Below are 14,967 nucleotides of genomic sequence, written 5' to 3'. Positions count from 1 at the left end.
AGTTGAGAGGTATGTCCAACAGCATTTTTTTAATCCGGTTGGGGGTGGTTATTTCCGACTTGCAAATATTGTGTGCAGATGCTTCTGTGTTTTAACATGATATTGTTAGCTGGGTCCAATGTGAATTTGACATGAGGCTGTTTTGCTCTGTTTTCTTTAAATACTAAACGTTTGTTGTAGACACAACTTTTGTGGCCTTTGGCTGGTACACCTTGGTTCATGACACCATTCGGTGTTGTGAAAAAGACATCATGATTTCCCATTTAATCTGGCAAGAGAAGGAACCCAGGAGTGCAAACCCATATCTTCCTTTCCTGTAACTCTAAACATACGAAAAGTATGCAGAACGCACAAACAGCATCCATAAGTTATCAATAATGGCCCTGAGGTAGAAGTAGTTGTCACCACAGTGGTGAGGGATACCACTGATTAAGAGCAGTACAGTTTCCTGTGAACGGAGAGAGGGACAAAGACATGCTTGTTCTTTTTTCTCCTGAAGTTTTTAACAAGATGGGAAACCAAGGGGAAAGGTGTAACAGAACAATCTCAGGGACTGGAAAATTAAATGTGCTGTGCTTGACAATATGATTCAAATTGCAATACCTTTAGGATATAATATCCAACATCTCAGAATAACATTTATTCTAAGTAACAAAGTAATACTACTTTAAGCAAGACAAATATAACATGCTAAGAGCAAGACTGCTATTTTTAAAATTCCATTCGTGTGTACTGTATTTTTAATGGAAAATCTTTAGTGTATCTGCTTTGAGCAGACTAGTACACATGAGTTTTATTCACCTGTCCTTAAAACAGACATATTTTAACTGTATACTACTTTGGCTAGTCTAAACAACTTATTACTAGCTTTTCAGTAACTGATACTTGGAATATTAACTTTGATACCGATACTTTACCAGTTTGGATAATTTTACTTTTGGCAAAACGGAATGGATAGCATGGCTTTTGGTTGCTGATATTATTGCAATTGAGGAGTCCATATGTTACATTTCATGCCAACTGTTCACTGTGAGGCTCTTCAGTGAATGTCACCATTGGTGGATGTAGATTAGTAATGGAAGGTAAGTCTTACCAATGACAACATTTAACCCTCTATGCTTCATATGCTAGTAGTACAATACTGTAATATCAGATCACACCACTCATGCAGCCCCTACGGCCTGTTTTTAAAAAAATTACACTGACATGACATACCTTGTTGAGAGTGCACAGAGGGAGCCAACAGCTACAACGTACTTTGCCAGACCCCAACCAACATATTCAAAAGCAACTGGGAGGGGGCTCTTTTCATCCAGAAGAAAGTAGGGCATCATTAGGGTCAGTGCAGCTGAGACCCCAAAGTAAGCCAGAAAGCAGACAAGCAAGGAGGTGACAATTCCTATAGGTATGGCTTTCTGAGGATTCTTCACTTCCTCACCTGGAAAAAAGGGAAAAGGAAAACAAGACACGTAAACTGATAATGAAAAAGACATATGACTATTTTTGACAATAAAGATTATCTTGCACAAGTTCTAAACAATGACACCCCAAGTAATGAGCTTTTGTTACTCTGCTATGCCCCTTTTACCATTCCTGCTTTCCTAAAACTATAGTCCTATAACGTTCCTGTTATGCACTCAGCTCAAGCCACATTTTCAGTTTTTACTCTTTAAGTTTCGTATTGGCATTCTGGTTGTTTCTGAATTTGAAATTCCCACACACTGAGTTTCTCTTCCTGATATGACAGACAGTATACAGTGGACAGTAAACAGTCAGCATGTCAAGGGCTTGCACTGTATAAAATAAGGCACAAAGCCTTAAACAATTATTCCAGAATAAAATCTTCTTAGTCTTGCTGGAGTTTATTCCACATGAAGAAAGTATTTTTTTTTAAAATAAAGAAGAATCTGCTGGAATATTGCTACCAAAATATGATCAACCACACTAGCAATCACTAAATGATAATCATAACAATGGAACTCTCCAGGCCCTGACATTTCTTTCAGTTCAGACAAGGAACCCTTCTTCAAAGCACTGGCGGTTTACCACAGAAGGTTAGGACTACGATCTACTAATGAGTTTCATCCTATAGCAGTACGTTTGATTCACTCAGCCTCCATCTGTAATCTGTACGACTCTAAATCTCTTACCCAAACAGTCCTCTGGAGATTACATTTAAAAGAGGTGCTTGTATCAAGTGGGCTTATAAAGTACTGAAGAAACAAAGACCAACTGAAGAAAACTAAGTGAGCAGTGACAATACCTCACCAAACCAAAAGGCAAAAAGGCACAAAAAAGTTGCAAGATTAAAGAACTTGATAATTTATTTGTAAAAATAATAAAATAAATACCTGAGCGCTTTCATTTAACAAATGTAAACTTCATCAGACAACTGAATAAAATAAATCTGAAATTTAAATAGTGCACTCTACTTTATGATTGGATGAAACTACAGACATCATCTCAAGAAAATTAACCCCTCGTGTCCCATAAGAAATTGAAGTTGTCTAACATATGTATATTTATATATATATATATATATATGTGTGTATAAAAAATTCTAAACATTTATAATTATGCCAAACTGTTGTACATAAACCATAAACCTTAAATAATATGTAAATGAATAAATAAATGAATAAATAAATGCATACATGCTGTTCTTAATGCCTCTAGGATATACAGAATACACATCTTATAAATGTTACAAAAATGTGTAAACATATATACATATCCCTACAACAGGAAATTATTTTATACTATTTATTCATGCTAAATATCATACTGCCCCTTCAACTATTTTGTTTCTTTCTAGGGCTTTAAGTTTTAAAACAGGTGTGATGGAAGTTATTTCATTGATGCCTGGCCACTTGTCTGCTTGCAATAAAACCTGCCATTTTAGTTATTTTACTTCCAAATGGACACCCCATGGTCTCTTTTCATCTATGTCCACATGGTCAATGGCCATAAATCTAAAATTGTGGTCAGTGTTAGCATGAATGTGTCTTGCCAAGGCATTATTCAAGTTGTTCTTTTTGATGGCATATACATTTTCATAGATTCTGTGGCTAAATTTCCTCTCTGTTTTACCTATGTAAAATACTGGACATAGGTCACATATAGCCACATATACTATTGCTTTAGAAGAGCAGTCGTCTCTACCTTTGATACTGTATTCCAAATTATTAATAATGAGTGAATCACCCACTTTAATTTTATGACACCAATTGCATGTTCCACATTTTAATGTGCCCGAATGATTGTACCCATGCAGTTGGTGTCCACCCTTGAGGAGATCTTTTAACTGTCTGCCCTTCCTGTATGTTAATGTTGGCTTATCACGTAACCGGGTCCTAATGTCTAAATCCTCCATAAGGATGTCCCAGTTCTTCTGAAAAATCTTTTGTAAACTGTCAGAATCTGCACTATATGTGATGGTTAAGGATTTCAGAAATACATTACTGTTCCTTCTATTTGTGTTCTGATCTAAAAAGGTATTCTCTGTGTGGTTGGGTACAATAGCTTCCAGACTAAAAGAATCAATGTCCCCTCTATGAGAACAATTTTCTATCAAAGAATTCTGTGTCACATGAAACAAACTGGATTTGCAAATCATATGGTCACTTTCTAAAGTGTCCTGATTCCCTCTTCTCTGCGACCTCTTTTACATTTCTGGTGATTAACTCTAAAGGGTATGCCCTTTTCAGAAACATTTGTTTCAAATTTGTACACTTCAACTCAAAATCTTCATCCCTTGACACCATCCGAGCAGCTCTTGCCAACTGACCTTTAACAACTGATCTCTTTTGGTGCTCGGGGTGTGAGCTACTATAATGAAGGAAAAAGTTGGAATAAGTCTTTTTTTCTGTAAATAGTTGTGGCATACATCCCATTAGTTTCATCCTTAAAGAGATGAACATCTAAATAGTCCATATGGTCAATGTTAACAACCCAAGTAAAATTAAAAAAAACCAGGTAGTAGTATTTATGTATTGTAAAAATTGTTCAAGTAATTCCGGGGAGCCTCCCCATATTAAACTGATGTCATCTTGAAATCTGCGATACATTTTGATGTGGGAATAGTAGCTTGACTGAAATACAAACTGTCTTTCCCAGTATGCCATGACTGTGTTGGCGAACACCCCCCCCCCCAAGCTGAACCCATGGCTACATCAGTTGTTTGCAAATAATATATGTTGTTGAATATAAAGAAATTGTTGGTTAATGTATTCATAGTTATAATATAGAGGATTATGAGTGGGTTGCAGATCTTAACCTGGTTATTATGTGTTTGAGACATGACTGCCAAGAAATTTGCTTTTGAGTTCAATCTTCACATCCATGTCGACAACACATAATTAAGAGTTATGATCAGAGACCCAATCATAATTCTTTGTAGTGAATGGAGCATTATCTACTCCATCTACTACTGGTTACAGAAAAAAAACACTAAGTGTTTTGCCCGCTTTCAAAGTCATAAAGCACTTAGGGAGTGCTGTCACCTTCCACGCCTCTCAGCTATCCAGATTTTCACACAATGTCCGGATATTTGCCTCACGTGTTTGATCTATTCTTTATAAAATATATGTGTTTTTGACAAATCACTTTTTTTGCCTTTTCTGCCACTATTTCTTCATTGTTACTGGCCAGGCTCATATGTCATGTCTGTGCCAGGTCTACCAGCTCACCCATGCCCCCCTGGACTGGTTCCATTAATCTGCTGGGGCTGGTCACAGATTGCAGGCTATGAGACTCAGCACATTTGAGCTTCCATCTAGGGGAGGACTTATTGGCCTACCTTTATCTCCCCCTTCTCTGGTTGCAACGTGGTATGGCCCTTGAGGGGTGTGCATGTGAGGATTCACCGTGTTTCACCCTGCCTCCAAATCAGCTCAGCTAAGCCCCACTGCCCTTGCTGACCAAAACTCTTCTGGCGATATCTTTGGCCTCCAACAGGGATCTTCATCTAGGGATGCCCACATATCACTCTTCACAGGATGGGCATGCCCATCTCTCCCTGCCACTTCATCAGTTGCCCAAGATGCTAATTGAACCCAGGTTGCCTGGGTCATAGTAAGGGCTTTATCACTCTACACCACTGTAGTGTCGATTTTCTGACAAATCACCAAGGATTGAAGTAACTAAATAAAAACATACATTTGAGTTTCGGATTTCGTATCCTTCAGAAAATGCACATGAACACAAATCTTGTTATTCTAGTGACTTTCTTTGTTTATAAAAGGAAGTCAGAGACCCCTTATCAGCACAGATAGCAAGAAAAAAAGAAACTGTCACTGTTGTTTGCTGGTCAATACTGGGAGATCTAACTGCCCAGCATGATACTTGTCCTTAAAAATTAAGCAGGAAGTTCTTAACATTTATTAAGATCAGGTCTTGTGCTATAGTAGCCCTTAACTGATTTTCTTTTTCTGGATATCGGAGCATAATGAGCGTGTTCCATGCACTATATTAACATTAGACTTACAGACTTCATGCTGTCTAATTTATTCACAGGTAAGTAATAAACACACTATTAGCATTCAACACAACAAGGAAGCCAAGGATCACTTCCAAACAAATGGCTCATATGATGATGCTGCTATTTACTACAATCAATCTTCTTTCTTTACAGAATAAGTACACTTGTTTGTTGGTAATTACTAGGCATGCAGTCCAGGGGGACATTGTTGAGCCTAGACCAAGCTTCCCGTTGCCCCAAAGTACTGTTTGGTTAAGTGACCTACTCAAGAACAGGGCATAAAAGTTTGAGGCAAAATCATCAATGTTCAGCAAAACTGGAGACAGATAAGAGATGATGAGTATAAATCACATTAACAGAGTAAAACATTTTGCATCAATGTGTATTTTAGTTATCCTTTTGCGAGCAAGATAGTGGCCTCTTGGGGGGGGGGGGGGGGGGGGCTGAGCTGAGGTGGTGCTCAGAGCCAGACTCAGCACTAGATCACCTAGGCAGCTGCCAAGCACAGGGTGGGTCCTTGGGTCCCATTTGGTTATGATCCAGCTCTGTTTTTTCACTAGGGGCTCCCTTTAATAAGCCTGTCTGTATTGAGTTAGTAGAAAATTCTCAAGTTATGCTGTACTGATCAAAAAAAAGGCCAGAATATCTATGCCTACAACTAGTGGAGTTTGGCTTTACCGGCATGAATGTATGCATAAAGACTTAAAAAGTAAAAAGTCATAGGCATTCAGAAGCAATGTAGCCGAAACACTGGTATGTTCTAAAAGGTCACTTGCACAAATCGCATGGTTCTCCCCTACAGGAGGTTTAAGATATAACACAATGATGACTCTAACATTGCTAGGTCTTTCTAGCAGTTTTTACCTTATCTGATAAATGGAAGCCTCACTTGTTGGTCTATGACTGGGTAGAAACCCAAGCAGAAAATCAACCAAGGTAGAAGGAGTTAGAGGAAATTCAATGGGCAAAGGTACAAGCAGCCTAATGCTGAAGTGCCAAAATACTAAAGGAGGCCTGACTCCTAGAAACACTGTCAAAACAGCAATGCTCAGTGAAGGTGTAAACTGAGGAGCACATGGCCACAGGACAGATCTCTACAATGGGATATTCTTGAAGCAAACACTGGAAGCAGACACATCTTAGGTAGAGTGGTTATTAACTATTGGAATTTCCAATAAGCAGTGAGCCACTTAGTTGGCAGTCCATTTGGAATAAGATGGATTGTCAGCTGATAGCCCTTCCTTTTCCAGGACCAAAAGAGCTGAACAACTATTCTGTCTTTCTAACTCCAGCAGCTGCTACAGATAAAATCTGATCTGAATGTGCTTATCTAGAGTATGAAGGACCTCTCTGTCCTAGTCTACACCCATGTCTACAAAGAAAAAAGGAGCTGGGTTAACTTCATGGATAATTCAGAGACAACTTTCAGATCGTCCTGAGGCCTACACAGTCCATGTAAAAGACCAGATATCATTGCCTAGACATAACAGCCTGATGCTCTTAGCTACTGGAAGTATAAGTGATGGCCATCAGGAAAACCATTTCTCAAGATGCCATCTTCATTGCTGCTGAAAAGACAAACCTGCTGATCATGAAGCTTAAATTCTCTGGAAAAAAAGTGCTTCAAAGGTGGGAGAGATAAAGGATGTCTTTAAGGAAGTGCCTGGAAAGTCATTGTTTGGTCATAGCCTTGTCTTCCACAAGACCGTTATGATTAGAAATAACTTACACATGAACAACAATCCCTGACTATTCATTTACTGCTTACTTACCAAGGTAGTGGGCAGATCACTATGTGACCAATGCCGGCCATAGCCCAGTGGTGCATTCACAAAAATAGTAGACAGCATACAGTTAGTGGTTATGACATAGTGATTAAAACAAACATGTTTCAGTAGACATGAGGTGTTTGACTACAGTACAGTTTTTGGTACAGATGCATAGCTAAATATTTTGAGTGGATTATTAAGTGATTACAATACTATGGTTACTCGATATAGCAATAAAAAACATTATGCTGGGTAACAAAATAGGTTAACTATCTAGTTAAGATACTGAGTTTGTATATATAAAATCGAGTTAGGTAACCAAAGCAACACATATCAAGTTGCATAACAGAAAGGTGTAGATTACGCCTTGTATACCTAATAACTATCTGCATTTAAAAGAAATATGTTCATAGGTGGTTACTAAGCTAAAAACACTGAGGCATTTTTATGCCTAGCCATTCAACCCAATCCTCTGACAACTTATGTTACCCTTGGTAGTGTAAGCAGGGGTTTTGGAGATGAAACATTTACAGGCTGCCTGTGCCCATTAGAGACAGAGGTGCCAAACCAGGGGTGAATTTCTGGTTCCTCATCCAGCTGTGCAGTTGCACTTGAATTGAGTTAGGGAGGAACTTTACACCCCATGGATGAGAATCCTGTTCCAGAGAAGGGGTAGTCTCTGGGATATATATCTGTCTTCCCGCAGATCACAATTATACCACATGCAAGGTGTAATTTAGAATGGTTAATTCTGGTGCTGTTTGTTTTGCAGATATGGAGGAGGTCCATCTGAGTGGGGTCTGAAGATACCTTGTATGCCAGGCATTGATCTCCCCTCAACAGCTTGTAGAAAACAGACTACAGAGATAGGGCTTTGAGGTGGTCTGCATAGGACATGTTATTCATGCCCTGTATTCTTTTAGTAAGGAACCTCTGTGAATGTTCCAACTGTCGGATTTACCTTTTTTAGGTACATACCAAATAGGGCACTGTACTCAATGACAGGTCTGATGAGTGCAAAATACACTGAAATAATTACTTTCTTGGACCTAGATGCCATACCTTTGTTTATAAGTTGCACAACACAGAATGATTTATTCAGTACCATTAACGTGATGGTCAAAGGCTAGATTACAGTCTATGTCTATCAAATATATTAGTCAACGAATCAGCTGCAGCAAACCACCAGGAACAATGTTGCAATACTCAAGAAAAAGAAAGTTCACAGTAGCAGAAATGCTTAATTTATTAAACAGGATAATTTTTTTTTTTTAGAGTAGAAATGCTTTATTTATTAAACAGGATAAAAGCTTTCGGGATGTACCCTTTCTCAGTTATCAATGAATACATTTAAAAAAAAAATCATCTCATTATATACACTTCAATACATAATAACACATGACAGCCAGCGAATAAAATAATACATCCAATTAACCAACAATTAACATAAAATGCACAAAGATAAAAACAAACTAAAAGTATATAAATACATATACATAAGAAGTTATATGTATATACTTCTTTTATCATGTATAGTTCATTTGTTTTTCAACCAAATAGGGCTTTATAGTGACCATGTTGTTCAAACCAGGGAACTTGTCAGCATCTAATCTGGTTATCCACCCATATTCAGCAATATCTAATTTGTTGTTTATATCACCCCCCTTATATTCCTATACACAACTTCCAACACATTAAATTAAAATGTATGTGTACGACCATATTCATTAATATGCTTAGCTAAAGCATTTGTCATCGCACTTCTTCTTATATCATATTTATGCTCCATAATTCTGTCTTTTAAGCGTCTCAAGTATTTCCCTACATAAAAACATGTGCATCTTGTACATGTACTTAAATAAACAACAAATGTTGTATTACATGTTGCCTGATAACTTATACTAAATTTATACTTGATCTTATTACCATTTTTTTATTATTATTACCAATTTTTAGTACATTTTTTTTTCTTTTCTTTGTATTCTATGTGTTTATTATTATCATGTCTCTTTGTTATGTTTTATGTGGAGCTTTTCTCCCCGGGCCTCTACTGAAAATGGAAATATATCCAGCTAGACTAGCCCGGTCAACAAATATAAAATAAAATAAAATAAATAAAATAAATAAATAACTTTGCGCTTACTTGTTGGATGTTCAAATTCTAATAGATGACAAATATTATTGCAACAGCTTGTAATGACCTTATAATGTGTCATAGCATTAACCTTAAAATCCTTATAACAGAGTTGCCTTCTTAGATTCATACTCTTCCTGTATGTAAAGTATGGCCTATTCCCCAATAACTTTTCCAATTCTGGCATAGAGGTCAATATCCGCCAGTTTCTCTTAATAACATTTTCTACATTTATGGTCATCCTATTATATATAGTTATATAATGCACATTATGTGTTTTATCCTTGTTGTTTACCCAGAGTCTATTATCTACTATTATATGGGGGGAACAATTGTTAACCTGTTATCAAACGTTTCCTTCATTATTTCACATACCAGATTTTTATTGTACCCTCTATTAATAAAATCACACATCAATTTTTCCATCTGCTCTATGCATTTCACATTATCAGTGTTTAACCTACTTATTCGTAGGAACTGTGCCTTGACAATTCCACAAAAAACATGTTTAGCATGCATGCTATCAATATGTGTGTAGCTGTTTACCTGAACATCCTTATTATAAACACTGGTATTAATTACACCAGAAACATTATTAAGCTGTACATCCAAGTATGATATTATATTATTAGAACAATTCATTGTAAATTTTAGAAAAGGAGTACTGCTATTTAAATATTCAATAAACTTTTTCAGAAGCTCCTCACTTCCTTTCCAAATTAGAAAGCAATCATCTACAAAACGTTGATAGAACAACACTCTGTCAATATACTGATTTTTATTCCCATATATAAATTTGCATTCCCATTCATTCAATGTTATATTAGCATACGTACTAGCCATGGGCATACCCATGGCTACTCATAGGTTCGTAGGTAGGTACCAGGCTATCTGCCCGAAGGCATTTATAAGCCTAGCCAGAATGTGTTGGTTTCACCACCCCCTTAGATTAGTTCCCTGTGCCTCTGTCCAGCAGAGCCATTGAAGTGATCCTTGGGATAAACTTTCTGTTTCCCATCCACTCGTCAAGGTTTCTTTTGAAGAGTGTTAGCAAGGAGCTCTGCCTAACGTAGATTGGAATCTTGTTCCAAAGCATGGGAAGTCTCTGGGACAGGAATCTATCCCTCCAGCACGTCCTTTTTTTTGTTGTGGTGAGGTTTAGATCCCTACAGCATGTGGTTCGAGGGGATAAGGTTTTCTTTAGGTGGAGCATGTCCATCAATTCTGGGTTGGACATGGCCTTGTATGTCAGGCAGAGATCACCTCTGAGCAGGCGGTATGCAACCGAGTACAGCTGGAATTTCTTCAGTTGAGCTGCAAAGGGCATCTGTTTGAAGCCAGTGATCCTCTTGGTGAGGTACTTCTGTGGTCTTTCCAGCTGTTGCAGGTGTCTTGTAAGGTACATCCCAAATGGGGCATTGTACTCTATATGATGGGTCTGATGAGTGATGAGTAGAGGAGCACAATGACCTCTTTTGATCTGGATGCAAACCCTTTTGTGATTAGGTGGGCCACGTAGAAGGATTTTCTAACTACTTTGGCAATGTGATTATCAAATGTGAGATTACTACTTGGGTCCCCAGATCACTTATTATGTCTTCCGTATTTAGGGGACTACCACATATGTGGTAGTTTGTGGGTACTTTGTTTTTTACAAAGGGGATGACTATGCACTTTTTGGCATTTAGCTTGAGGCCATGATTTTGACACCAGGTATCTGTCTCAGTGAGACCCTTTTGGAGGATGTCTGTGTCAGCCAGAGAGTCAATTATAGCCCCTAGTTTGCAGTCGTCTACAAACTTGGTCAGCCATAGTCCTCCTGTGCTTGCCTGTACCTCTGAGAAGTACATGCCAAACAGGAGGGGTCCTAGGACTGAGCCCTGGGGAATGCCACTTGTAACCAGTTTAGAGTCGGACCTAGCTCCCGCAACTCTCACCATGTGGGTTCTGTCCGTGAGCCAGTTGGCAACCCATCTTGTGACGTAGGGGTTTATGTTCAGGCTGGTGAGCTTGTCTATAATACCAGAATGGGGAAGGGTGTTGAAGGCCTTTACGAGGTCTAGGTAGGCTGTGTGTACCACCTTTCATAGGTTCATAGGTAGGTACTAGGCTATTGGCCCTAGGGCCTATATAAGCCTAGCCAAAAAATGTACCCTGGCTTTTGCCACCCAAGAAAATTATTTTCCTATGCCCCTGTTGAGCAGAGCCACAGAAGTGATCCCTGGGGTGAATTTCCCATTTCCCATCCAATCATCAAGGTTTTTCTTGAAGAGTGCTAATAAGGAGCTCTGTTTGACATAGATAGGTAGTCTGTTTCAGAGTATGGGAAGTCTCTGGAACAGGAATCTATCCCTCCAGCATTTTCTGCTTATTGTGGTGACAAGGTTTAGGTCCCTAGAGCGTGTAGCTCGGAGGGATTGGGATTTCATTAAGTGGAGCATGTCCAACAGCTCTGGGTATGACATAGCTTTGTATGTTAGGCAAAGATCGCCCCTGAGTAGGCGATATGCGCTGGAGTAAAGCAGTAGTTTTTTGAGACGGTCTGCGTAGGGCATCTGTTTGAGGCCAGTAATCCTCTTTGTGAGGTATTTCTGTGGCCTTTCCAGTTGTTGTAGATGTCTTGTGAGGTACATACCAAAAGGGGCAATGTACTCTATAATGGGTCTAATGAGTGACGAGTAAAGGGGAACAATGACTTCTTTTTTTCTGGATGAGAATCCTTTTGTGATGAGATGAGCTACGTAGGAGGATTTCCTGACCACTGTGGCGATGTGATTATCAAAGGAGAGACTACTGTCCACCTGTGTCCCAAGGTCTCTTATCACATTTTCGGCATTAAGTAGACTACCAGCTATGTGGTAGTTCATGGGTACAGAGTTTTTACCAAAGGGGATGACAATACATTTTTTGGCATTGAGCTTCAGGCTCAATGCCAAAAAGCCTCATCTATAGCCTTGGTAACTGTCTCAAAGAAGTCCACCAGGTTTAGGAGGCATGATCTGCCCTTAACAAAGCCGAACTGGGTAGGGTCCAGTGTTTGGAGGTTCCCATTGTCTCTGTTAATGATTTCCATGATGATGCGCTCCATAACCTTGCAGGCCAAGCTAGTCAGGCTTATAGAGCGATAGTTCCCGGGGTCTGTTGTGGCTCCACCTTTGTGGAGCGGAATAACCATTGCTGTGCACCACTATATGGGTACATAGCCTATGGAGAGGCTGAGTTTGAACAGTGTGTTTAGGTGAGGGGTTAGTTCGTCTTTGAGCTCATGTAGGATGCAGCATGGGACACCGTCTGATCCCATTGATGCTGTGTGTTTGGCTTTGGAGAGGGCTGTTTTAACCTGAGTGTCTGTGATTTCAGGGACTCTACATTCTTATGGTATGGTTATGGGTCCTTTTGGGGGTGGGGGGGTGAAGTTTGCGTTGAACCTGTCTGCCAGGATGTTGGCGATATCGGTCGGTTCAGTGTATTTTGTGCCATTCTGCACTAACTCCGAGCAGATCTGAGCATTGCCACTTAGATTCTTGACATAGCTAAAGAATGCCTTGTGGTTATCTTTGGAGTCCTTGGCAATTTTTCTTTCGAAGCTCACCTTGGAAGTTTGCAAATATGGTTGCCCATCAAATAGGAAAGCATTTTTAGTTAGCACTATCTCTATCATGCTGCACATATTTTCTATTGCTCTACCATTCATTTTTGAATTTTTACAGCGGAATTCACGTACTGAGTTGATGCCATACATATTTGGAATCACAGTGAAGAGGGAGCTTATGTCGAGTGTAACCATCAAAAAGTCATCCACTACCTTACTACTTTTATGCCATTGATATAATTTAACAAGAAAATCTCCTGTATCTTTTATAGCGCTCTTACAAAGTGGTACATATTTACTCAAAATGCCTTGTACATATATAGAAAGTGGTTCTGTGACCAGCCCCTACAAGAAACTATTGGTCTCATTGGGGACCGGGACATAGATTTGTGCAATTTTGGAATACCATGGACATGGCACTGTTAGAAAGTTAAACAAGTCTAGTGTAATATCACCCTGCAACTGTGCATCATATATAAACATATTAATTTCAGCTATCAACTTTTTAATGTCTTCAAAATGTATTTTCTTAAATGTATTAGCATCTGATAAAAATTCAATCTTTAATTCTACATAATACTGCCTAGTAAACCCAACAGTTGCACCTCCCTTATCTGCCTGTTTCAATACTATTTGATTATTCTTGTTTAATTCATTTAATGCTTTATATTCTTCATATGTTAAATTATAAAACCTTTTCATCATCTTAGTTTTATTATCATATACTTGCCATATTTCATGTTCACATACATTTAAAAAAGCATTAATGACCGGACAGTTAATTGGTATAAATGTACTAGACTTTTTGAACTCACATACACTCTCAGTCATTAAATCTTTAAAAAAATGAGTTTTAAACTAACATTCATACAGAACATCCTAAGGTCAGTTAACACTTCTACTACATTATCAACTGACACAGATACAAAATGTAATCCTTGTTTAATAAATTAATACAAGCTGATGATAAAATATAATCAGACAAATTAACAACAGTGTCCATCCAGAAATATATACATATAACTTCTTATGTATATGTATTTATATACTTTTATTTTATTTTTATATTTGTGCATTTTATATTTGTTGGTTAATTGGATGTGTTATTTTATTGGCTGCCTGTGTCATGTGTTATTATTTACTGAAGTGTATATAATGAGATGATTTTTTTAAAAATGTATTTATTGATAACTGAGGAATGGTACATCCCAAAAGCTTTTATCCTTTTTAATAAATTAAGCATTTCTACTACTGTAAACTTTCTTTTTCTTGAGTCTATGTGCATCCCCACATCACTAACAGTTGGGTTGACTCTCTGGAGTATGTTGTCAATAAGGTAGTTACCAGGGGTGGCTGACTTCCCAAAGGATGCTATTGTGAATTTCTTGGCATTCAGTTTACTCCATGGCTCTAACACCAGGTATTTGTCTGTACCAGTCTTTTTTGAAGAACATTAGTGTCCGTGGGGGATTCTATGATTGCTCCTAATTTGCAATCATCTGCAAATGTATCCATCCAGAGGCCCTTGACATTAGCCTTGACTTCTGAGAAGTAGATGCCAAAAAGGAGTGGTCTCATGACTATTTCTTGAGGGACACCACTGGTGATTTCCTCTGTGTGTAGAGGTGGACGCCCCAGTTTTAACTTCCAGGGTCCTGTCTGTGAGCCATCTGGCTATCTACCAAGTGGCATATTAGTTTGTACCTAACCTCCTGAATTTGTCAACAATGTCTGAGGGAGGTACTGTGTCAAATTTCTTGGCCAGGTCAAGGTAGGTAGTATAAAACATTTAGCTCTTGTCCATTGCTTTGCTGAACTTCTCAAAGAAGGTTGCGTAGGCATGACCTGCCCTTGATAAAAATGAAATGGGCTGGGTTGAATGTCCAGAGGCTGATAATTCTTTCCATGGCTTTGTATGCAAGACTAGTGAGATTTATGGGTCTGTAGTTTCCAGCCTTTGTGTAGAGGGATGGCAGTTGCCATTCTCTATTTG

The 14,967-nt window shown here is 38.5% G+C and overlaps 1 protein-coding gene across 2 annotated transcripts in view; it reads right to left on the bottom strand.

Moving 5' to 3' along the window:
• SLC7A2 (solute carrier family 7 member 2) overlaps positions 1–14,967 on the bottom strand; it is a 1,203,198-nt gene that overhangs the window by 242,731 nt on the left and 945,500 nt on the right. For both annotated transcript variants that reach the window (XM_044062413.1, XM_044062412.1), the window contains one exon: positions 1,216–1,438. In XM_044062413.1, coding sequence (XP_043918348.1) covers positions 1,216–1,438 — 223 coding nt within the window. The remainder of the gene's footprint in view (positions 1–1,215; positions 1,439–14,967) is intronic.

The sequence above is a fragment of the Protopterus annectens genome, chromosome 2.part1 (assembly GCF_019279795.1).
Source record: "Protopterus annectens isolate FY-2018-M chromosome 2.part1, PAN1.0, whole genome shotgun sequence".
Lineage (NCBI taxonomy): Eukaryota > Metazoa > Chordata > Ceratodontiformes > Protopteridae > Protopterus > Protopterus annectens.
Note: the sequence above shows the minus strand (reverse complement) of the source record. Positions and strands in the feature narration are given on the sequence as shown.